General features: G+C 30.3%; 1 protein-coding gene across 1 annotated transcript in view; it reads left to right on the plus strand.

Annotated features, from left to right (window-relative positions):
- Positions 1-25449, plus strand: part of nonC (serine/threonine-protein kinase Smg1) — a 254741-nt gene that overhangs the window by 96587 nt on the left and 132705 nt on the right. Inside the window, exons 18-27 of the mRNA XM_075368488.1 lie at positions 603-871; positions 2628-2792; positions 3984-4138; positions 4425-4587; positions 9073-9180; positions 12696-12919; positions 13824-13977; positions 15541-15666; positions 20500-20729; positions 22655-22890. Of these exons, the coding sequence (XP_075224603.1) occupies positions 603-871; positions 2628-2792; positions 3984-4138; positions 4425-4587; positions 9073-9180; positions 12696-12919; positions 13824-13977; positions 15541-15666; positions 20500-20729; positions 22655-22890 (1830 nt within the window). The remainder of the gene's footprint in view (positions 1-602; positions 872-2627; positions 2793-3983; positions 4139-4424; positions 4588-9072; positions 9181-12695; positions 12920-13823; positions 13978-15540; positions 15667-20499; positions 20730-22654; positions 22891-25449) is intronic.

Below are 25449 nucleotides of genomic sequence, written 5' to 3' on the forward strand. Positions count from 1 at the left end.
AGCAGTCTGAATGTCAGTGTTGTACTCAATATAACTGTTTTCTAATTTTCTGTGATTATTTAATTTATTTTTATTGGTTTGTTATATTAGACACACAATTTAGTGCTTTTGTTATAAAATATATGAGAAATATCTATTAACATATTTTTACTGTGTTGTTTATATTAAACATTGAAGCTAAGTTGCTTTATTTCAGTGAAACGTTACTTTATAAAAAAATTAAATTATTTTTTTTTATAAATAAAATTAGCTTAGATTGCTCAAGATTATGGTCTTTCATTTTAATACTATTACGTCTATTACAGTAAAAACTGTAATTGTTTAAATAAAAAATCTGATTTATTCAAAAGAGACTATGTTTTTTTTTATTATGTTAAAAGTATATTTATAGAAGCAGAAGAGATGAAAATTGAATAATAAATAACTTTTTAAAATTAATTATAAAGTATTCAAAACAAGTGAAAGATGCATTGATAACTTCCCAAGAATACTTAACTGAAAAATGATAGAAATCATATCAGAAAATATAAAATATTATTTCTCGTTGAAATGTGGGTAGAATGATTAACTACTCTTATTTACTGTTCATCTGTTTGTTTTAGGTGCAATAAAAGGATTGGCTAGGGAGACTGTTCATAAAAATGGAAGTGGAGGGAATAGTAATAATAACAGTATTTGTAGTAATAGTAGCAGTACTAATACAAATGAGGATAATAAAATTATAACATCTGGTGGAACTGGAAGCAGTAATGTTATTCCACCTTACAACTTAAGACGTGTACGATTGCTAATTGAATTGGTTGAACAGCTTGAAAAAACTATGTATAATGCAGCTGATGGTACTGCAACTGCACTTATTTCACCACCTAAGGTATTGACATGTTAATACAGTATTACTAATATTATTAATTTACTTGAGTTATAAGGAGTTAAATGAAATTCAAAAATAAATAGTAGAGATGTTTTAAAAGATTTAACTTGAATGTTCTTTTGACTGAAATTATTCTGCTGTAGAAATATACACTTTGCTGCCAGTATTATAATTCTCTAACTGCATGCAACTCAATCTATTGGCTTAGTTATTTAATAAATATGTAATTTTTTATGTGCAAATACAATGAAGGTTTGATATAGTGGTTGCAGATTTTAATGTCAAATTATACATTTAATATAGGCATTTTCAAGTCCACTGTTATTATGCTGCATTGTTATTTTCCATATACCAATCATTTTCATCTATTTGAAACTGTATTATTTTTGTTTTGGATAACATTAAATAGGTAGTCGTACATCTGTCATAATGACAATTATGAATTGGTCAGATGAGTGTTGTGAAGATTTTCTGATTTGGCAAATTGACCAGTGAATGTTATGTTAGCGTGAATGTTATGTTAGCATGAATGTTATGTTAGTTATTGATTGTTGTAATTTATTATACTGAAGGAAGAAAATTTGAATATTGAATGCCTCAGTCACTGTACATAAAATTATTAAATCTTCTCTTCATCTGATACATTATATATTCATTACTGTTCATCACTCTGCTACTTACAGAAAAGTAAGGTAGGAGAATTAAAATTAATTAAAACAATGAAAGTATGAACATTTGAATGAAAGTGGATTATTTGAGGTTTTGATAAGTGTGAAGTTTAAATATCTGGTTTCTTGGTTTCATTTGGATAACAAAACTGTTGGGTTAAAGAAACAATCAAGAAAGCAACTGGTTTTATTCACAAAGCTATAATTAAAGAAATTTTAAATCTTAAAAAAGTATTCTTCCTTAATGATGAGTATTTGGCAGGGAGTGTACCTGTAAGAGTGGTTAGGATATGTGTTGAAACTGAAAGTTTCTGTTTCTCTTCTAGTGGCCAAAATATCTTATTTGGCGTTTATTTTTTTTTATTTGTATAGCCATTTAATTTAGAGATGCTGAAATGTTACAGAATTGTAGTAGTATTAATGATAATATAAACCCTAAATTGCATTGATACTGTATTTTGTGTTTTTTATGGATCATAATACAAGAGTTTATCAGAAAGTAGAGGGGAAAAGACTATTAATTATTGAAAAACGATTTGGGAACAGTTACTTGGCTGTATTAACAAGAATAGAGTTTTGAGGGTTAGAAGATAAAGTTTATGAAGAAAATACAGTATCTATTATTATTCAGAGAGTATATATCATAAGAGTGCAGCAACCAGGTCATCAGGTCAGAATGGATGAGAACTCCGTGAAGTCCCTCTTGAGATATTATCAAAAATCATTGTTCCAGTGGGTGATAATTGAGTAAGGATAGATTCAGATAGGGAAGGTTAGTGGCAGGTTATGAAAACATTGCATGGTCTACAGGGCTGTTTACTGATAAAAAGAATAATTCCCTATAATATTTGAACAAAATAGCTTGTTTTTATGCAGCTTTGTCTATATATTTGTGTTTTCAGTAAATAAATAATGTTTTAGTAAAAATATTTTTAACAAATTGGAAAATGAAGAAATATTTGATTTTCATTTTTCAATTTATTACAGATTTTCACCAAGTAAAGGATCATCCATCAATTATTAGAGATATTCTTATTATTGTAATTCAGTTTCCATTAATTTTCGGATATGTTAATTTTCTTTTCCAGCCTGTTAGAACATTTTTTCATACAAATAAAAGTACCTGTGCTGAATGGTTAGCACGTATAAGAATGGCAGTTGTAGTTGTTTCTTTACATTCTGGTTTATCAACATCAGCTGTACGTAATGGTCATTGTCAACTTCAGGATCTGCTAGATGCTGGAAACTCTCAGGTATTCCTGTTTTCTTTAACGTATTAGATGATATATTTTGTAGACTGTGTAATAGACTATTTATTTTTAATTTAATCATCTATGTGAGTTGAACTCTGTAAAAGATTGTTTACTTTTTCTTGTTAGTAAAGACGTTTACATTTACAGGTATTGACTTGACTGGTATGTTACAGCAATAATGTTATATTTAATAAATCCATTAACTTAAAATGAAACCAAACCTAACTAATGTTACTAACCATTTTTATAGTGGAATAATAAAATATTTGAAAACTGTTAAGAAAAGAAGAATTTCCATTAAAATGTGCAAGAACATATGCTGACCATTAGGGAAGAATCAAGTTACTTCATGTAAATGTGAAATATAGTTCATTCATTGTACTTTCCGTTGTATCTGTTTGACTTTGGTGCAGTAGTGAAGCTTTTATGTTCTCTCAGAAAGCAGAGATAACTAGTTTCAATGTAAATTGTTCTTTCCTTCACGACCCTTTTTAATAATCTACTATTGTTATTAAAATTACTCATGTTCATGATAATTTTATTAGAATACATACTTTAATGAATAACATTCTTCCTGAAATTCCCACAGATTTCCATAAAACAAATCAAAGTTCTAGAAAAAGAAACCAAGGTTGAAGCATTCTATTTTGTGCAAATTACTACAATCCATTTTCAGTGATTTAACAGGTTCTCATAGTATTTGCTTAAATCCACTAGAATAATAAAATATCTACTTATTATTGAGAGATGTCCAGAAATGAATAAAATAAAAATGTAAACAAATATCTACATTATATGATGAAATAAAAATTTAGAGACCTTCTAAATTGTTGTTTATCAATAAATAATTATATTAATGTTAAAAAATCAATAAAACATAATAAAAACATCTAATTCCAGTAACTTGTAGAGGTCAGTTTATATACAGTCTTTGATAATGTATTATGTTAGAATTATACAGTAAATTAAGATTGAAGTGAGAACTCATTGCAATTTCAGGTGGGATATTGTTTATGGCTTAATCAATTGTCCAGCAGTGAAATTTAAGTAATGATTTGTGGCATGTCTAGTTTACCTAGGGTGAGCATTGAATTTTTTAATAAAAAACAAACATTCTAAAACTGGTGATTTACTTCTAGTTAATTTTGTTAAGTTATCTTAAATGGTATTGAATAAAGAATTCTTTTCTAGGGACCTGAATTTGAAAATGCTGTACTTCATGTTGCGTGGGGACTTAGTAAGTTAAGAGAAACTGAAGCAATTCAGGGGCTTTATGTTTGGTGTCGAGATACAATTGGTTGTAAAATGGCGTTCCTTAAGCCACTAGCAGAACATGCAGCATCCAGGTGTAGTACAGTTAATTTTTACTTTTACTATTTTTTGTTAGTTATACTATTAAATACTTTTTCTTAATCTTTCTATTGTGATCAGAGTTTACATGCAATTCTAGTATGGTCTTCATTATATTTTATTATCTTTAGGTAAATATGGTATTTATTGTTTCATTGTTTATTACAGTTGTTTATTGTCCTTATTTCTGTTAATTATCTCTGCGTTGAAATAATATATTTTGTACTGTTAATTTTAACATTTTTGTTATTTATTTAACAAATTAAATCTATGATGTTTTAGATATGAATCAGCTGCAGAAAGTTATCAGAAACTTATTAACAATGAAATATTGGATTCACCAATAAAACAGCCTTCATCTAATTCTTCAGCTGCTTCTGATGATCAGCCAAAATGCTACTCTGCAAATATTGTACATACATTGAAAAGTTTCGTCAGTGATCAGGTTTGTTTATGAATATTTGTAGGTAATTTATTTTTTCATTGTTTATGTATCAGTTTGTTTCATTTTATTATCAGCATTAAAGGGGGTTTAAATTAAAATTATCTTAAACGCGTGCACACGCGCGTTTAAGACAACACACACACATACATACACACACACACACACACACACACACACACACACACACACACACACACACACACACACACACACACACACACACACACACACACACACACACACACACACACACACACACACACACACACACACACACACACACACACACACACACACACACACACACACACACACACACACACACACACACACACACACACACACACACACACACACACACACACACACACACACACACACACACACACACACACACACACACACACACACACACACACACACACACACACACACACACACACACACACACACACACACACACACACACACACACACACACACACACACACACACACACACACACACACACACACACACACACACACACACACACACACACACACACACACACACACACACACACACACACACACACACACACACACACACACACACACACACACACACACACACACACACACACACACACACACACACACACACACACACACACACACACACACACACACACACACACACACACACACACACACACACACACACACACACACACACACACACACACACACACACACACACACACACACACACACACACACACACACACACACACACACACACACACACACACACACACACACACACACACACACACACACACACACACACACACACACACACACACACACACATACAAGGAAAGCTAAATGATTTTATATTCGCATAACTACTAATGCAATCTGTGAATGAATGCATGAATTAACTAGTGTGGTATTCCAACTATCTTCTGTTTTAAATTTAAAAGTGCTAGCATCCAGACTGCTCATAATAACCAAAACTTTGACAGTATGTTTTCAATTTCGGTTGTGAAAGTTCGAAAGAGCACTGAAGATGATCCACATCCAGGTGCATCGACAGATCGAGTAGAAGAAAATGCTCAAAAAGTGTGGCTAAAATTCTCTTAATTGTTGTGCATCTACCAGGTTAATTGAGCAGATCAGTGGAATTCCTAAAACAACTGTGCATCGCATTCTAACTGAAAATTTTGGCAAAAAGTAGATCTGTTGTCACTTTGTGGTCCACTCCCTCACTGACGATCAAAAAGATTGCAGAGTGGAACACTGCAGACATGAAAAGATCAGCTGCTAGGAACCCAGACTTCATGTCTTGCATTGTACAATGCAAGACATGAAATGAAACATGGTGATTTCTGTATTTTGAGTGTTTTCATTATTTTAACATGATTTCAGATATCCAGGGCTATGAGGGCTATGACCATAGTACTGTAGGCAATTTCAAAGGTTGAGTATCAGAATTCTCAAACAATTTACCCAATGCTTCCAGTTGTGTATTGACTCACAAGGAGCCTATTTTGAATAAAAAGTCTTGTGAAATAAAATAAAAGATTTTGTTTATTTTTAGTTTATATGAGTCACCTTTCCTGTTATAATGGACTGTGTATATAATATAATCAACTTATCCACCCAAGTACAGAATTAAGAAATATTTTACCTTATTTTGTTGTTTTTCTACAATAGTACTTTCGCAAGATCCCGCATCATCAGTTGTGCATAAAAAGTTTTTGTATAATTACATATTAAAGATAAAAAATATTAAAAGATTAAAAATAAAAGATACAAACATATATGCAAGGCATATGGAGTCAATTGGGTAACATGCATATGGCCAAATACAATACAGTCATATGGCCAGATAACATTCAAGTAAATGAAAATTAAATATGTCTATGAAAATGCTGCTATCTATTGTAACTTTTACAAGCAATTTGTTAGTAAAATTTTGGGTCAATATTTTCAATATTTTAGAGGGTTTTTGGGGGGTCAATTTTCTCAAAAATTTGCAAACATAACCCCACTTTATATTAAGCTAGTAAATATAAATAGTTAAGTACATGCGCATGTTTATCTTTACCATTAAAAAAAAATTTTCCCAAAATTCCTTTTTGTTTACTACATATTTTCTTAACCAATTTTTTTTAATGTTTTCCTATGCGTAGTAGTAATGGGATAAGCAACCGAAAAAATACTTTGGAGGCAATATTGGGATGGAAGAGCCAAAGTTCAAAAATATAGATTTTTTTCATCTTTTAAAAGTCTTTCTGGGTTTATATAAATTTTTAATAGTATTTTAAAATTTTAAATATAAACTTTTATTAATAATATTAGAATTAAGTTTAATCATAATTTGTCCCCACCTGGGAAAAATAAATTTTAGTTAACTAAGTTATAGATTTTTAGTTTCTTCCATTTAACATAAAAATAGGGTGATGAAAAAATTCTCTTGAATGGTGACTTGATGTTGGAGCTATGTTTTTGAATTTATGATTTTTTTCATTCAATGATTATTTTACAATAAAACTTCATCATAAATTATTCCCACCAAAAAAAAATCTTAGGTAACTATTTCCAGTATAATTACTTTTCCACTATTTAAGAATAAATAACCAATCCCAGGAAAGTTATACTAATTTGATATAAGATATTTTTAGTTACTACCTTTGTTTTTTACTTGGAATGTTGTTAGTGCTTTTGTTTACTTCATTATTGTTCATATGATCTATAATATCAGTGATAGGCCTTTCTTATTGACTATAATATATGATATATACAAGGTGTGTGAGAAAAGTAAAGAGACTGGGTAACACTGCAAGCAATCTGGCAACACTGTGTCTACCGCTCTGTGCTAGACCGGTTTGTTCATCCCTTTCACATGCTCACTACAAGTTTCAACTCCATTCAGCCAACACATTATTTTTGACAGCGCCATCAGTGAAGTTGTGTTTTTGTTATGTGTTATGAAAATGGAGCATCGGAATCAAGTGCAACAGCAATCAAGTGCATCGGAATCAATGAAGCAACATTGTGCAATCAAGTTTTGTGTTAAACTTGGGGAATCCGCGAGTGTGGCCTTTGAAAAGTTGAAACGGGCCTATGGGGAGCATTGCTTATCAAGAGCACAAGTTTTCCGCTGGCACAAATCATTTTTGGAAGACCAAGAACATGTTGAAGATCAACCTCGCTCAGGGAGACCTTCCAAATTCAAAATCTGATGAAAACATTGCGTGTGAGATCAGACCATCATTTAACAATAAGGATTATGAGTGAACAGTTAAATTTAAAACTTTAATTGTACATAAAATTTTGAAAGACGATTTGGACATGCAAAAGGTTTGTGCGAAATTGGTGCTGAAAAACCTCACAACGGAACAGAAGGACAATCAAAGAAACATGTGCGTTGATCTTCTTGAGAGGATTGACAATGATCAAGAATTCTTCAATCGTATGATCACAGGTGATGAATCCTGGATATTTGAGTACGATCCTGAAAGAAAGAGACAAAGCGAAGAATGGCACACTGTCATCTCTTCCACCGAAAAAATGTCGAATGAGCAAATCAAAGATCAAAACCATGATGATTTGTTTTTTTTTTTTAGACAATAGGGTTATCGTGCATAATAATTTGTTCCTCCAGGACAAACTGTCAATCAAATGTTTTACAAAAGTGTCCTTGAAAGGCTCAGGAAAAGAGTGATTCGCGTGGGACCAGACATTGCAGACAAGTGGATGCTTCATCATGACAATGCCCCGTGTCACACGCCTGTTTCCATCAGGGAAGTTTTGACCTCAAAACGCATTCCTACGGTTCCTCAAACCCCCCCTATTCACCTGATTTGAATCTTTGTGACTTTTCCTTTTCCCAAAATTGAAACATGTCTTAAAAGGACGTCATTTTGAAACTCTGGAGAACATTCGAAAGACTATGGTCGACCAGTTAAAAGCCCTACCAGTTGAAGCCTTCCAGCACTACCAGGAGTGGAAACAGACCCTGTCAGTGTATAGATGCCCAAGGGAACTACTTTGAAGGGGATAGTATTGTTTGAAAAAAATAAAAACTTGGGTAAGTAAAAGGCAGTCTCATTACTTTTCTCACACACCTCATATATTATATAATATCATATTCCTTTACCTTATTAAAGTATAAGTTTCTATGAACTTCATAAAAAATTTTGTTAATGGTATCTTGGTATGAGACTAGGAGCTTGAAATGATTGAAAAGATAACTGAATAAAATAGATTACTGGATCAGTAATAACCTTATAGTTAACAAATTACATAGTAATTAAATAAAAATTACAAAATTTCTGGGCAGTTGCTTCTGTAATTTGATTCATAATTTCCTAATAGGTAAGTCTTCAGATGACGTATAGGTGAAATTATATAGGTCATAGAGAGGTTGTATGCTGTAGATTTGAAAAAAAATTAAATTAACAAATTTTATAACTTGTGAAATTTATGTTTACAGCTTACAGATTGTTATTTATCATTATGTGATTGGACTCAGTTATTGAAATGGAAAGAAAAAGAAGCAGAAATTATTGGTAATCAGAATGGCGGAACCAGTCCACGATATGTAAGTAAATATAATTTGTGAATGTAATTTATTTCACTGTGTAAATTATCTTCACAATCTTTAAGTACAGTCTGTCAAAAGTTTAAGGACACAATGCAAATTCATTAGTCTGGGTGTACCCGTTCTAGTATTTTAAATTTATCTGTTCTTAAAATTAAATTTTGGCTTCCTTTATATGCCCTTTTTGAAATAGACAAAATTGCAAGAAAATCAGTTATATAAAATATAGAAAGGTTAAATTTGTGTTAAGGGTTATTTGACTAATATCTAGCGTTGTGTGGTTTAGCAAAAGTATAAGGACAGGAAGCTGAGTAATTTAGGGGATGTCCTTAAACCTTTGACAGATACTTTGTATGTAATGACAAAGTAGAAAGTATTTCTTATTTATTTACTGTTTGAAATGTAATAAATTGTAATAAAGCGTGAAAAATGGCTTGAAAACTATTAAAACGTTTTTCACAGTTTTCATTGAATCTGATGTTTATGTACAAACATTGAGTACTTGTTCATCTAAACTTAACCTAAGATTTCAGGCTAAGATGGGTTATGATGATAAACACCTTTTTTTCTTATAAATTCATAATTATTTCCTAGATGTGTATTGTATCTGAAATTTTAAATCTAGTTCAGTTTACAAAATTTACTTACATTGATAACAATATATTATTGGATACTGTAGAGATGAATTCCTTGCTTTTCCTATGGAAGTCTTACAAATCAAGATTACCCATTATATTTTAACACAGTGTTCCTTTGTTTTGTTTTCAAGTTAAGATTTTGTTATAGTATTCTAATTAATAACTTAACTAACTTTATTAATAACTTCTATTAACTACATGTACATAGTTTACTGTAGGAAAACTAATTGTTACTCTTGTAAGTTGCTGCTTTTTTTCATGAATTGGTTTGTGCACATTAAATACAGTTATGCTCAATATCTCTGTATATTCAGATTTTCATACTGTTTGCTCACCCTTTCAGAGATCACTATCAATTTTTGATATATTTTTAATCTTTTTGTTTCTATAAAGAAAAATATTTAAATGATAAGCCATATTAAAAGGATTGTTATTGGAATATACATAATCAGATCAATGAGCTTAATGTAGTAATTGTTTTTCAAATAATTGTATGAACAATCATTTACTCAGAACATGTAGAAATACAAAAATTTCTTTCTAGGAAAAAAAGATTTTAAATGTATCATTAAAATTTGTTTTAAAACTTTAAAGTCAAATGTACACTTTGAGTCTACTAAAAATTTATGTGGAATATTCATAAGGTAAGGGCCATTTGGTCATTAAAAAAATTTAACTCATGAGAAAAGGTTTTTACTACATATCTACTTCACTTTGACACATAATCGCCATTCAATTCTAAGCAGTTTTTGTAATGTTGCACCAGATTCTTTAACCCCTCTGCATAGAAGTTCACTGCCTGGGAATTGAGCCAGTTGACAACGTCAGTCTTGAGTTTCTTGTCATTTTCAAACTGATGTCCATTAAGCCACTTTTTCATGTGCAATAAGAGGAAGTAGTTGCTAGGTGCAAGGTCGGAACTGTATGGGGTTGGTCAAAAAGTTCCCAATGAAAATCTTGAACCTTCTTCTTAGTTAAGGCAGTGGTGTGAGGACACGCATTGTCGTGAAGGAGGATTACGCCGGACAACAGTTTCCCGTGTCGTTGATTTTGGATCATATGTCTTAGTTTGATGAGCATTTCGCAGTACACATTAGTTGTAACTGTTGATCCACGTTCCATGAAATCAACCAAAATTATATCCTTTTCATCCCAAAAAATGTTAGTCAACATTTTTCGACTCTAGTACAGAGATAGTTAAACTTTATCGATTTTGGGAAACTTGAATGGCACCACTGCATTGACTGTTGTTTCAATTCTGTGTTGGTGTAGGATATCCACATCTCATCGTTTGTAACAATGTGGGAAAACAAATCATTTCTATCGTGTCAATAGCAGTCCAAAAATGCTCGTCCACTGCATATTCTTTGTTCTTTGTGTTAGTCAGTGAACATTTTCGGTATCCACCTTGCACACAATTTGTGAAAACAATCAGAGATTTTCTGTGACAATCATGTAAATAGAAGTGTGTCAAACGTGAAAATTCATCAGCCAGAGCAATAATGGTCAGTTGCCGATCACCTCACAGTTTTCGGTTCACTTGTTCAACAATTTCATCAGTCTGAATACTGGGCCTGTCACTCCACTCTTTCTCATGCACATTTGTGCAGCCATTTTTAAAGTATCAACACCATTGTCTAAACTTTCCTTCACTCATTACTGTAGGTCCATACACTAGGCACAACTCCTGATGAATTTCAGCAGCAGAAGATCCTTTTGCACACAAATCAAATCACAGTGCACACTTCACAACTGGCGGGAGAAATGATTGTTGCAGACATTGTAATCTACATTCACCGGCAGGCAATAATTACTGTAATAAAATATCTGCAGTGGCTTCGTAAATAGCCAATACACAATCCTGCATGTGTGAAATTGTGTCCAGACCCACTAATATTTAAATATAAGCAAACAGCCTTTACTTTATCCTTACTTATGAATATGCCTCGTGTATATCATATTTTTTTATATCTGCATGTCAATTAGTGTTGAAGAATTATTTATATTCAATATTTTATGAAATGAAACATTTACCCTACTTGGATATTCAGTAATGGTGATTTTTACAAAGCTTTATTAAAATTGAGAAGAATTTGGAAAACTTTTTATATCACATTATTATTCTTAATCTATATATAGATTCATTAATTCTTGAGTATTCACTATTATAGTCGCTATATAATTATTATTTATATTTCTCAATCAAATCATTGGTTTAAAATCAAATCATTTCAAAAATGAAAAATGTTAATTTTGAAACTTCTAATTTGCATTTCATCCCCTTTTAGTCAGAAGTTAGTATTTATTTTTTTCATAAACAAAAGGAATGATTTCTGTCTTTAAATTGAAAATAAAATCATTCAGTTTTCTTGGTTATCCAAATATGTTACAACCAATTGTAACAAGTATTAACAGAAATGTTTATACTAAATGTTTATGAATAAAGAAGCAATGCTCATTTTATTTTTGTCATAAATTAATTTTTACTGATTTTATATGAATGACCTTAAACTTTATTACTTGTAATGCATTGTAACATTACGGGTAAGCCCCAGTCTAAAAAAACAAATATAAAGGAAATTTTAAGTAATATTTAATATTACTACAGTGAATTATCAACACTATTTTCCTGTCTTAATTTCTTTTAGCTTTTAATATTATCTTGTTTAAACCCATTTATACTTTACAGGTTAATGTGACTTATTCTTTGTTAATGTTAATTATTTTTATTTGCTTTCATTGCTGTGGATATGTTTATCTCTTATTTGCTTTTTGTGTAATTAATTTACTTTTTATATGGCCAGTTTTTGCTGTGATAGATGAATTTGTTTGTTATAAATTATACTTAATAATTATTATATTTCTTTATCTCTGTAGAGCTATTTGACTACTAATAATGTTAAAGCATTATTAGAATTTGAAAAGGGTGATCTAATGGCTGCAAAAGAATTATTAAATTGGAACTGCCCTGATAAGTGTTCTGAAGCAACTCAGTCAGCTCTTAATGCATGGAATTGTTATGAACTTCTAGGTGAAACTAAAAACACACTTACTAATATTGCCATAAAAATGGCTGCTGCTGGACCTGAATCTGCTTTAGAGTAAGTTTTTTTTTTAATACAATATAATATTTTTACAATACAATATATTAATATTTTTACAATATAATAAATTAATATTTTTACAATATATTATATTTTTATTTTTAATACAATATATTAATAAAACAGTAAAACTTTCTAAAAGCACAAGTTCTAGGATGCAGTAACTACAAGTTATTAGCTGATCTTAAATTTTGTTAATGTTTGTGTTTCTATCGTTTCTATATGTAAGGGTAAAATTCATATTTAACAAATAATGGTGATATATGTTTAGAAAAAAAATCTTGAGCATCAAACATATAGATTTATTCTCCAATAATATCAGTGGTTTAATATTAGGAAAATATATATACCATACCAACAATTAATATCTAATTCCAGAATAAAGACTGTTGTTAAATTAACTTGTTCTATGTTGTATTTATGTTACAGGAAATTACTGTTAGCATAATACAGTTATGAATTATAGCATAAAGGTTCAGGATTTTATATACTTTTTTTGATAAATTTCATATATTTTGTCTTGCTTACTTTAAACCGTACAGTTCATAAACCAAAATCTAAATCTATCTTTTTTATTTTCTTAATTAGTTTGCCTTAAAAACTTTCCAATTATTTACATTGCTCCTAATAGCGATTTGGAAAAAGCCACAGACACAGGCCAGCCACATGAGTGTGCTTCAGCTTCTGAGTCTTACCATACAGATAACTTTGAAATCTCACATGAGCACCTCCTGTTATTCTTGCAATAAATAGTCATTGAAGCAGAATGCAGTGGTTGACCATTATGTGTTTAATCAAAGTCACTGATGTTAACCTGAATAACCTAAACCTACTTGATTTCATGTGTATTTACTTATTAATGTGAAATGCATATAATTTCTGATTTATTAATTTCTTTCAGGGATTGCTGTAAGAAGCAAATCGAGAATTGTAGAAATATTGCAGCCTCCTGTTTAGCTGAAGGTCTTCGTAATACACCTTCAGAAATTTTACAAGAATTTACTCTTCTGCAGTTTGCTGCCAATGCTTTGCTTGATAATACTGTTGATAATTTGGTAAGCCATTAAGGTTCAGCATACAGTCTTTGGTCATTCCATTTATGTTTTAAGTGTTTGTATCTTTTTTTAGTTTAATGTATTGTATAGTAAATATCATCAGGTAGTTTATCTTCATTTGACTTTAAAATGAGGAAAACAATTTTCCTACAATAAATTAACCAAATTTATTACTATATTGTATATACTGAAATGTATTTCAAGTGAATCATCAATTACCTGCCACTCATATTTTCTTTGATAGATCATTTAATTTTATATCAGTTTTAAAAAATATGGTGTATTTTTATTAATACCATGTTTTTAGTAATATTACATACTGATCAGAATAAAGTGTATTTATGTATTTATTTGTAACATAATTATTACTATTATTATTATAATAATTACTATTATTACTATTAATAATTACTATTATTATAATTATTATTATTTGTAGTTTTTTACTCATCATATATTTTCATAATTTATTTATATATATTTAGCAATATGTGTGAATTGCAGTTATGAGAAAATAATTTTATAATTTTAAACATAGTTTTATATTTTTAATGCAGAAAACTCTAAAAAAGGTTTTTACCTGTAGTTGTTCAGAATTGTCCAGTTGGAGTGCGCTTATGTCAGTTTCTGACGAAACAATTTTGTTTGTTTTTTAAATCGAATGGGTTTTTATTGCTGTATCTTGAACTTTAATTAATTTCAATAGTAATTTTTTTTTAAAATTTAATATACTTTATTTTTTTGTAAATTCCATTTAGTAATTTTTTTTTAATAATTGTTTTTTATTTTGACACATTGTACTATACTAATTTGAATATGTGTGTAAGGATTTTTTCTCAGTATGAAACTCTCCTTATAAAATATGTTGTAATTGTGCAACATATCTGGAGGTAGTGTCCATAATGTGTAAGGGAAGTATGAGACAGCCAATTGGAAATTGATACCAGTATATCATAACATATCTGTTAGTCAAGTAAAATTCTGTTATTGAAAATTTATATCATTATTGAAATAGCTATTTAAAAAATAATAGGAAGGGATGACCTCTTATAACTGCAACCAGTATGTAGATGAGTATTCTGTCCTTTTATGCAGAGCCATTTATTTACTTCATGTATAGTTTAAGGATAAAATTACCTAATTTAAAAGTTAAATTAAATTTAATATCCTTATTTACTTCATTCCTTTTTCTTAATTTTTTTTTGTAATTTAAACAACTGGTGGTATTATATTGTTATTGTAACCATTAAAATCAATGTTTGTGTGTTACAAAGCATGAATTAACAAAGCAGATATTTTTATTTTATTTATCAATATTTTTTTCAATAAAAGTATATTCATATAAAATGCTCCACAGCAGTTGTGTGAAGCCCTGCTGTTGTCAGCAGTTAGTCGCATGTCAATGATTGAAGATCTCATGGAAGACTCTTGTTAATATTAATTTGTTATATTTAGGCAAAAAAAGTCAGTGGAATAAATTCATGATTTGGCTAAGTAGGATTATTGTTTATTTTTATGCCTTTTGATATCTTTTTATTACTTTTTTAATTATTTTTTTTTCAGATATTGCATGAAAAGGAGAAACAAAAGAATTTGTGTAGTGCTTTACGTAGCCAAATTTTATGGTGGAGTAATGCATTAGAAATGATTCAAGGAAGGAAACAACCATCTTCTGAGTTGTCTTTGGAGGTAATTAAAGTTTTATTTTTTTGTTTGATTCTAAACTAGAATATGTAATCCCAGGAAGGGATGTAGAGAAAATTCAGAGTTAGTTAGCTCATTTCATAGTTAATAATATTCAAAAGGATGACCTCTCAACTGAATGTTAGTTGTGAAGTGACTTATCCCCAGTGTGGATCTTACATTATGGAGTGTGTTTATCTTACATTTTTCACAGTTTTGCAGAGCTTTACAAAATTAAGAAAACATTTTTATTTTTTACTATCTTATTGAATTATACATCATTATTTTAAGAAAAACTTACAGAATTTAATTTTTATAATTTTTCATGCTAAATAGAAATATTACAAGTATTACAAAATATTTCTTATGGTTTTTTTTTAACTCTGGTAATCTCTGAATTGCTGATGAATATTGTAAAACCTTTAATGCATGTGAACACTAAACAGTTAATCCAACTAAGAGGCTCTATTTACTTTTTTTATAATACCTACAACCTATTTTATCATTTTAAAATGTTACTTTTCTGTGTTAAATTTAAAAGCATTCATCTACACATATTGCTGTTTCACATTCGGAACACAATACATTGTTTCTTTTCTTTTTCCGAATGAGTTGCACAATCACATCTTTGGTAAGGTTTGAATTTCTTTCTAGTGGAGGGGGAAATGTCTTGTCAATTAATCTGGACAGTGGTGGTTCCATGGATGGTCAATTAGCCCTTCAGCCTAGTTACTGATGATCCATATTTTCTAAAATTTTTTCAGTTAAATGGTCTGTTTCATCGGTAAGTTTTTTATAAATTACAAATGAATCGTGGATAATTACATTTAATAATCTTTTAAAAATTTTTTATGTACCACTGAAACTTTTTTCTTTCCAGCAACTAATGCTGAATCATCTGGTCTTTTAAATCATCTCCTCCCCCATACATTTATTGTAATCAACCACAAGTTCTGATTTAGATGCCATCTTCCCGTTATTTTGAAAAACGGTTATCATTCCACTACTTTGGCAAGTAGAAATAAGGGATGTGACTTTTTTATCGTGCCATTTCATTAGCATTACTTTACCAGACTATATGATGTAGCTGTCCCCTTTTTTATTTTCCTGAATGACTGGAACATTTTTCCTACTAATTATTTAACTACCTAGTCTGTATTATTTTCTTTTGAAAAATAGGCCAGCTTTGGACTGTAGTAGTAATTGTCCATCCAGGTTGCTTAACCTTTTCCTAATAAAGGTTCAATCAAGGGTTGTTTTTGTACAATACCCATCAAGTATATATATTATATATTTCATTAAAATTGTTTCAGTCCATTCATGAACCCTGGATTTTGGCAATAAAACAATAGATAATGCAAATTTAGAAGCATATCTGCTGGTCTCTACAATTTTATTTACTAATGTCTCCATCAAAAAATTTCAAAAATACATCCAAGGTGTTATATTATGGCCTAGGTTCCCCAAAACATCTATATTTACTCCACTGTTTTCCGTAAACTGACATGATTAATTAATAAACTTAATCATCTACTTCATTCCAACTAAAATTAACATCCCCATAAACTATACTATTATCACCAGCAGGGCCAACATTATTATTTCATGATCAGAAAAATCTAAATCAAGATCCGAATTCAGTAAGTCTTCAATTTCATCATCAGCTAAATTATGTGAACATCCTGCCATTGGAAAAAAATAAATAACACTAAATCGATAGTATAAAAATTATGCAGATAAAACATAAAACTCTGATCCGATAAAATATAGTAATTAAATATAAAATTAGAACACTATAAATAGAAAACAAATAAATGAACTGATTACACTAATAAATTCAAGTAAATTACATTAAAAAACACATGCATTTTCACTTGGAATATAAGCGCAAACATAACCAAAGAAAACACATTGTCTTCAATACAATATAATCAATAAAAATGGTAAAATATCGATAAATCCAGCTGTACAGTTGTGACAAAGATACAATTAAAATTACAGCTGCTAGAGGCAAACATGTGACAGCACTACACTGAATGTGAGTGTCTCATCAGCCACACTGGGGAATAAAAAGTTCTTGAAGAGAATGTCACTTCAGCCACGCTTGTAAGTTAATATGACTTAATTCTGTATATTTGTCATTTTAGTGAGTTCATTTGAATGTAACAATCGCTTTTTTCGTGTGCTATTTCATTTCAAAGTATTAACCTCATCCTGCGTACTCAACTATATTCATGTATTTTGTTTAGTTTCATGTACTCCATCATTATCTTACATTAGCAATTTTTTCCTTTACAAACTAATAGTTTTTCACTTTTACTTATACCAGGCTAGATTAACTAATTCTAATTGTGTACCTTTTTTTTTGTTCATCACATTCTCAATTTAACTTTATAGTCTTAATTTTCTAGCACAATATTGTTTACAGTTCTGATCTCAATTTCTAAATTCTTGTAATTGATTTGCATTTGTTATGTATGTTTCTATCTCTGGAAACGTTTTTCAGTTTTAGTTTGATCTTTTCCCTAAAGATTATGGTGCATCCTTAATATTACCTTTTCAACCATCTGACTTAAGCTTTTATATTTTTTATATCTTCTGTTATAATTTTTGTAAACACTTTCAATTTTTACTTGTTACAAAATGATTGTAATCAGTTATTCCTTTATTTTATTTAGCTGGTATACCTAACTATATTTCCTTACTTTTTTTGGGTATTACTTTCTGACTGCAGCAACCATTCAAATTAAATTTTCCAACACTTTTTAAATTCATTAATTTATCAGTTAATGTAATTGATTTACAAAATTTTATCAAGCTAAGTAAAACCACATTAGATCAGTTTTTCTGCAAGAATACTTACAATGAAAGTACAATGAAATCATTTTGAGTAAAATTTCTAATTATTGAAATGCTTCAGTCTTGTATTAGTAGTAGTAACAACAAAGAATTAACTAAAATGAAAAAGTAAATAACGTTTATATAACATCATTTACTTAATATTTTATTTATTACAATTAAAATAGTGTTCAGACCTATATGGTAATGGATTTATAGATGTATAGATGAAAATTTGATAAATTTTTACAATTGGAAATTACCTTCAATGTTTGGTTTTTTCACAATGGAGAGTTACATTGTATAAAAAACTGAGTATTAGGCTAAATACACGGAGATTTTAAGCAATGCAGTTCTGTTGGCTATAATTAGAGTTACCTTTGGAACACTTTACACTAGGTTATATTAGTCGAGAAGGGAATAAAAAAAATTGACTTTTTCTCATACATTTCACTTACATGGTCTAAAAAAACAAAGTATCAGGTTCCCAAAATTTGATTTTCTCTTGTTTCGTCAGCATGAATCAATTGGCCTTCTCAATTGCAAGGAGGCTGATGCCATCTTTCAGGAAACATTCCTTGATTTTAGTTGTAAGTACGATCTTTTAAGATTTGCATAAAATGCATACAATATGAGTATTTTCTTCTCCCATGAAATTGTTTCTCACTTACATATATGGTCACCTGTGATTATCTCTTCATATACTATCTGACTTAAACTTTTATATATGATACCTTCTGTTAAGTTTCGTAAACACTGTTGCAATCTTTATTTAATACAAAATTATGGTAATCATTTAAGTTCTAAAGGAGTTAAATTAAATTAACTTGTAAAGGAAAATCTGAAATCACCTTCAGTTCTCCATCACAAGTAGGTAGGCTAAGTATTTTTTTATTTTGTGAATTTTCTCATTAACTGAATTTAAACATACAGCTCAAATTTAAAATATCTGATTAAAAGTTTTCTTTTAGTTGTGAATTAAAAAATAAAGTGTAATGGTTATCTTTTATCTGTTGTTCATTTATCATTCTTTTCTTTGTAATCATTGATTAATGTAAAGCAAAGGCATGACAAATCTTGACTAATAAGATCCAGCTCTTGTTTTTCATACATGCGCATATGGTGTGAATGTAAGGGAGTGAGTGACTGCATAATTGAATGAATGTTTAAGTTAAGTATTGTTGTATGCAGATGATGTTACTAAATACACTCTAATGCTACTATTGAAGTATTAGCGATAAATATTTTTGCAATATACATCCAGCTATTCATCCAGCTTCTCACATACATCATATTCAATATAAATTACTAATTGAAAATAAATTAACTTTAAATATGATTAACAAGAAAATAACATTAATACCAATATGATGTTGTATTATGTTACAGAACATTAGTAAACGTTCTTACATGTAATGTCTAATCTTAACTGTTTGAAATGACTGTATTTATATTTAAACCTTCATTTCCAAAAATATAAGTTGAAATATTATTATTTTCACAATATTTATATTTGCAATAAGATTTTCATAATTGATTTGAGTGTCATTTTCTTATATTCCTAGCATTGTCAATCTAACATTTGTAGTTGATGTGTTTCAGAGTACCTAAAAGTAGTTTAGAAAATGGAGGTACTCCCACTGCTAGTGATAATGCTAGGAATAGTAGAAAATAACACTTTGATGAAATTCAAGTATTTTTCTGTATGTTTAATTATTTTAGTGTATGCTATCATGTTCAGGGCTAAAATTCTTGGAGAAAATACTATATAATATAAATGCACTGTTAATATCAATATTTAAAAAAAAAATGAAGCTGTTTAAAGACTTGATACAGCTTTAAGACTTGTTTTAAGACCTTGAATTACTTTAGTTTAAGTTTAGAATTTAAATCTTTGTTCTGACCCACTGTAACAGTGAGTAATAGGAAATAGTGAAATTTCTTAAGTCATCCATCCATTTTGTAAAATAAACAATTAAAATCCTGTTTCTTTTCTTTCAGTTGGCAAGAACAGCTCGAAAAGAAGGCAATTTAACACTTGCAAGTAAACAATTAGTCTGTCAACTAAGAGGTATGTTGGGTAGTATATTGGGTGAAACTAATGGTTTAAGAGGACCACCAACACTTAGTCATATTGCAAGATCTATTGTTCATGAATTACAAGCTGCTTCACTTGTTTGGAATACACATAAAGCTGCTGTTTTATCTGAAATTGCTAAATTGCTTTATAGGTAATAATTGTACATTAAGGAATTTTTAAACTTAATTTTTGTAGAATGCATCAATTTTAATTATCCAATATTTATATATTTTATATATATTGGATTTTAAAAATCCAGTACTTTAGATATTTGCATAGCTGTATTCAAATTGCTGCCTTCTGTGTATTGGTACTTTTTCCCCCAGAAAAATAATGAAATACTTGTTCTTTCGACCTCAACCTCATGCATTATGCTATTCTTGATTTCCTGTGTCAGTATGTTTATGTGATCTCCCAGTTCACATCCTTAGGCTGATATACTTTTTTTATTTGACCACAGAATTAATGAAAAAAAAAAGTAACCACATTTATCATCCAAACAAACACGTTCATATAGAAGTATCCTTGATATATCATTTGAGAGATGACCTTAAGATAAAATTAGTTGTGAACATATGAGGGTTGTCTGAAAAGTTTTGAACCTCAGCATGAAGATGGCAGCACTCAACAAAAGTTAAGGAATGTATTCGCGCATGCGTTGAAAGGTACTCAATAAAATTTCAACCATATTGGACGCTCAGTTGTTTGATAATCGTTTAAGACTTATTGTGAGTGTTTTTGTGAAAATGGAAAAAATTGAATATCATGCTGTGATTAAATACTTGCATTTGAAAGGTAATATGCCTATTAAAACCAAGTTGGACGCTGTTAAAGGGGACTCTTTCCCAATATTTGCCACAGTGAAAAGATGGGCAGCTGAATTTAAACATGGTCGTACCAGCTTGGTTGATGAGCATTCGGGAAGGTTTGTCATATATTATCTAAAGAATTAGATGTGCTTAAGCTATCTGCACGTTGGGTACCATGTTTGCTCACTTTCAACCAAAAACTGCTAGACCAATTTATGCAAAATGAGAGATTTTTGCGTCAATTCATAACTGTAGATAATATGTGGATCCACCACTGCACTCCTGAGACGAAACAACAGTCAAAACAGTAGACTGCAAAAGGTGAACCTGCTCCAAAACAGGTGGACAGTTCCATCAGCTGGGAAGGTGATAGCGGCTGTTTTTGAGATAGTAATGAAATTATCTTTAAAAAGGTAAAACCATAATGGGACATTATTTACGCATAATTACTTGACAAGCTGAAGGTAGAAAATGCAAAAAAGACCACATTTGAAGAAGAAAGTGCTTTTCCCTCAGGACAATGCGCCTGCTTACACTTCTACGATTGTCGTGGCTAAAATTCACAAATTGAACTTTAAATTAGTTGACCAGTCACCATATTCACCAGATCTGGCCCCAAGTGACTTTTTCTTGTTTCTTAACCTTGAAGTTTTGTTTGGAGGAAAGAGATTTTCATCAGACACAAGGAGGTTATTGCATACGTAAATGCCTACTTTGCCAGCTACCTTTTGCCAGAGAAAGATGCCAGCTACCATTTGGAAGGGTTAAGAGGTTAGAGCATTGCTGGAAATTGTATAAACTTTAAAGGAGACATAGTTAAAAAATAAAACTATATTTGACAGAAAAAATATAACTTTTCAGACAACCCTCGTACATGTTTTCCTCTTCATCAGGCTCTTCTACAGGCATTTCCATTTCAGACTTCTTTATCCAGGTTAATTCAAGCAGTTGCCAAGTGTATCATTTACAGAAACAATTTCCTTCTGTCATTCAATGATGTCATCCATATTTCAGAACCATAATTTACTGTACTCTATTCATAGTTAGATAAAACTTTTTTCACATTAATTCTGATGCTGTTTATTTTTTTGTGCTTTATTTAGCTGTAAAATGTCTCTGTTGGATCAGCACCTAGATCTTAAACTGTGCTTGTAGTTAAAAAATATATTTAGTATATCAAATATATTAAATATATTTCAATACTAAATTAAAATTGTGTTGAATTCTCAAGTTATAATTGCACTGACAAATAATTTTACTTTTTCAGTGTTGGTGATCATGATTGTGCATTAGAAGTATGTACAGTTGTCATACTTAATATGGGAGCTTCACAAAATAAGACATTCACTGGATTGAAAGAACGTTGTGCTAGATTATTGTTAACACTTGCCAAATGGCATTCTACATCAGATATACTAATTAAGTCTCAACCACTTAATAAATTGTTGGTGTGGGAAGAAATTGTTAATCAGACTGTTGATGCTACTGTTATTGATATTACACGTAAGTTAGCTGATTATTGGTTTTAATGCTTATTTGTTTTTACATTGTGGTCTTTTATGAGAAAATTTTATAAATTAATGCATTCAGTACAAATTTTTTGCAGCCTTCTTGTGCTAATCTATTCACAATTCATTTATACACGTACAGATTAGCCAGTTTACTGGAATTTATGTACACATAATTTCAGAATGTTATGAATCCTGAAATGCATTGAATTTCATATCATTTGAAGAATTTTGTAGTAAGGACTCAGATTTATTCTTCCCCTACAATACATGACTGCAGTGTAGTGTCAAACTCATGTACTTCCTTCATATGTCATGGCAGCTGAAAATACAAAGTAGTTTTCTTTGAGGGTAATTTTCATATAAAGTACTAATTGTTGTTTGTGTTTAGAAAATAATATACATAGATAAGCTACCTGGAAATACCCATTTTCTGAAGCAGATTGTGAACTTGTTGATTTGTTAATGCAACTTTTTTCCTCTATTTCATAAATATCTTTTTTAAACAAAAAAAATTACTGACCCAATAGAACAACATATGTTCATGTCCATGAGGTAGAGACTAGTCATAATACAATCAAAAAAAATTCAGAAGAAATAAATATTAGATTTTTTTCATAATACATGTAAAAAATTACTGGAACTAAACAATATGATCTGTTAATATCCTAATATTAATATACTATGCGAATCTTCGTTATCAACTAAACAAATTCAACTGTACTAGTACAAAAGGATAAAACAACTTCTACTATTTATGAGAGATTTTTCTTTGCGATTGCTACTGCTTAATTTTCTAAACATTTCATCACATGATGATAGGTCAAAAGCCAATCTTTCAACATATTTTTAAAAGAATTATATGAACTAGCTGATTTTGTTGTAATAAAGGATACATTAAAGATATTACTATTTTTGATGAAAAATTGCTTTTGATTTTGGCAGGCTTATTCATAGTTTAAATAATTGTGAATGAGGGCTCTTGTCCAGTGTCCTGGTAGTTCTTTGATTCAGTTGTTGACAAGCTGTAGATGGACTTGCTGATCTTTCTGCATGTTTCCAAATAGAAAACTCTGATCTTCTTATGTTTATTTGAAATTCATCTCGCCCAGTGCTTGGTAGTAGACCTCTTTTGTTGTGGGATTCTTTGAAATTTAGGAGTGTTGAAATATTTAGCTAAAATATTGGACACACTTGGACTTCAGTGTGTCTTTATGGTATTGTTTTTTTATTCTCCTTAGGATTTGAATGGCTTCTTTTCTTTGTTTTACTAGATTTTGCAAGGATGTTTTTGATTTTTGGGATTGGTGAAATAGCCATGCTTGATTGATGTCTTTTTTCCACTGTTTCGTCACATTCATTTTATGAGATTTTATTGGTGCTAATTCTTCGATATGTTTAAGGTTGTTCACTAGATCTAAGAGTTTATCCGAGGTTGTTATTTTTTCAGTTGCTTTTTGGTAATTATTTTTGATTAGTTGGGTAGGGTCCATTTTTCTTTTAGTTTTAGGGACATTGTTTTGTTGCTTTCTTTGGGGAGTAATTTTAATTTTAATTTTTACTATATAGTGATCTGAGCCCTATGTCTACTCAAAGAACTAGATCTCCTTGTGGTGGTGTTTCTCCATAAAGACATGGTCTCGTTATCATTCTCCTTTCCATCATCCTTCTTTCTCTGCTTAGTTGAGCATTGCAGTCTCCAATTAATTGTTTAACATGATTTTAAATTATGTGGAGATGTTATTTATTGTCAGGTCGAGTAGATCCCAGAACTTTTTCAGTTTCTTTACAGTCTTTGGATTATTAGTGGGTGCATGGGTGTTTGTGTAGATTTTATTGAGATGCTTTTAGGATGAGTGTTGAAATTCTTGGGGATAGTGACTTGAATTCGTGTATGGAGTTTATTATTTTGAGGCTGACTAAAAAGCCTGTTTCAAACTGTGGGGCATTGTTCATCGCTCTCTTTCCAGGTATACCTTTGTAGAAGAGTCTATATCCTTAAGATTCCATGGTGTCCTGGTCAGTGTTTCTTATTTCCTGCAGACCCATGATGAAATTTTGTGTCGGTCCATTAGACCAGTTACTACTTTTAGTCTGCATGAACAAGTTTACAATGTGTGTGGAAATGTAGGTGATTTGCTTTGGTTTGATTTTTGACTGTATTTTTCTCGTTTATTTGTGTGTTTAGTGTTGGGGCATTCCAATGCTTTCGATCATATTTTATCTTCTAAGTGGCAGCCGACTGTATCCAAATGCTGCCTTCTTTGAACCTTGGTGTTGCTTGGTTCAACCGGTGGAGTATTTCTTAAAAGACCTTTCATTGTTGACTGTCAAGGGGTCACCTGTGGTGGGACTAGGTCCCAAGTTATAATTCTAGATGTGATTTAGTGAGGTGATTTGATGATAAATGAAGCTATGAAGTATGTTTAGATTCAGTCACTGGACAAATTTCAACTATTTTGTTCTGGATATATCCAGGCGCACCTCATGGAGGCTTAATCCAACTTAAAGTTCTTTTGGAGAAAAGTTACAAAGTCTGATCCTAAACATTACA

The sequence above is a fragment of the Lycorma delicatula genome, chromosome 6 (genome assembly GCF_047948215.1).
Source record: "Lycorma delicatula isolate Av1 chromosome 6, ASM4794821v1, whole genome shotgun sequence".
NCBI classification, from domain to species: domain Eukaryota; kingdom Metazoa; phylum Arthropoda; class Insecta; order Hemiptera; family Fulgoridae; genus Lycorma; species Lycorma delicatula.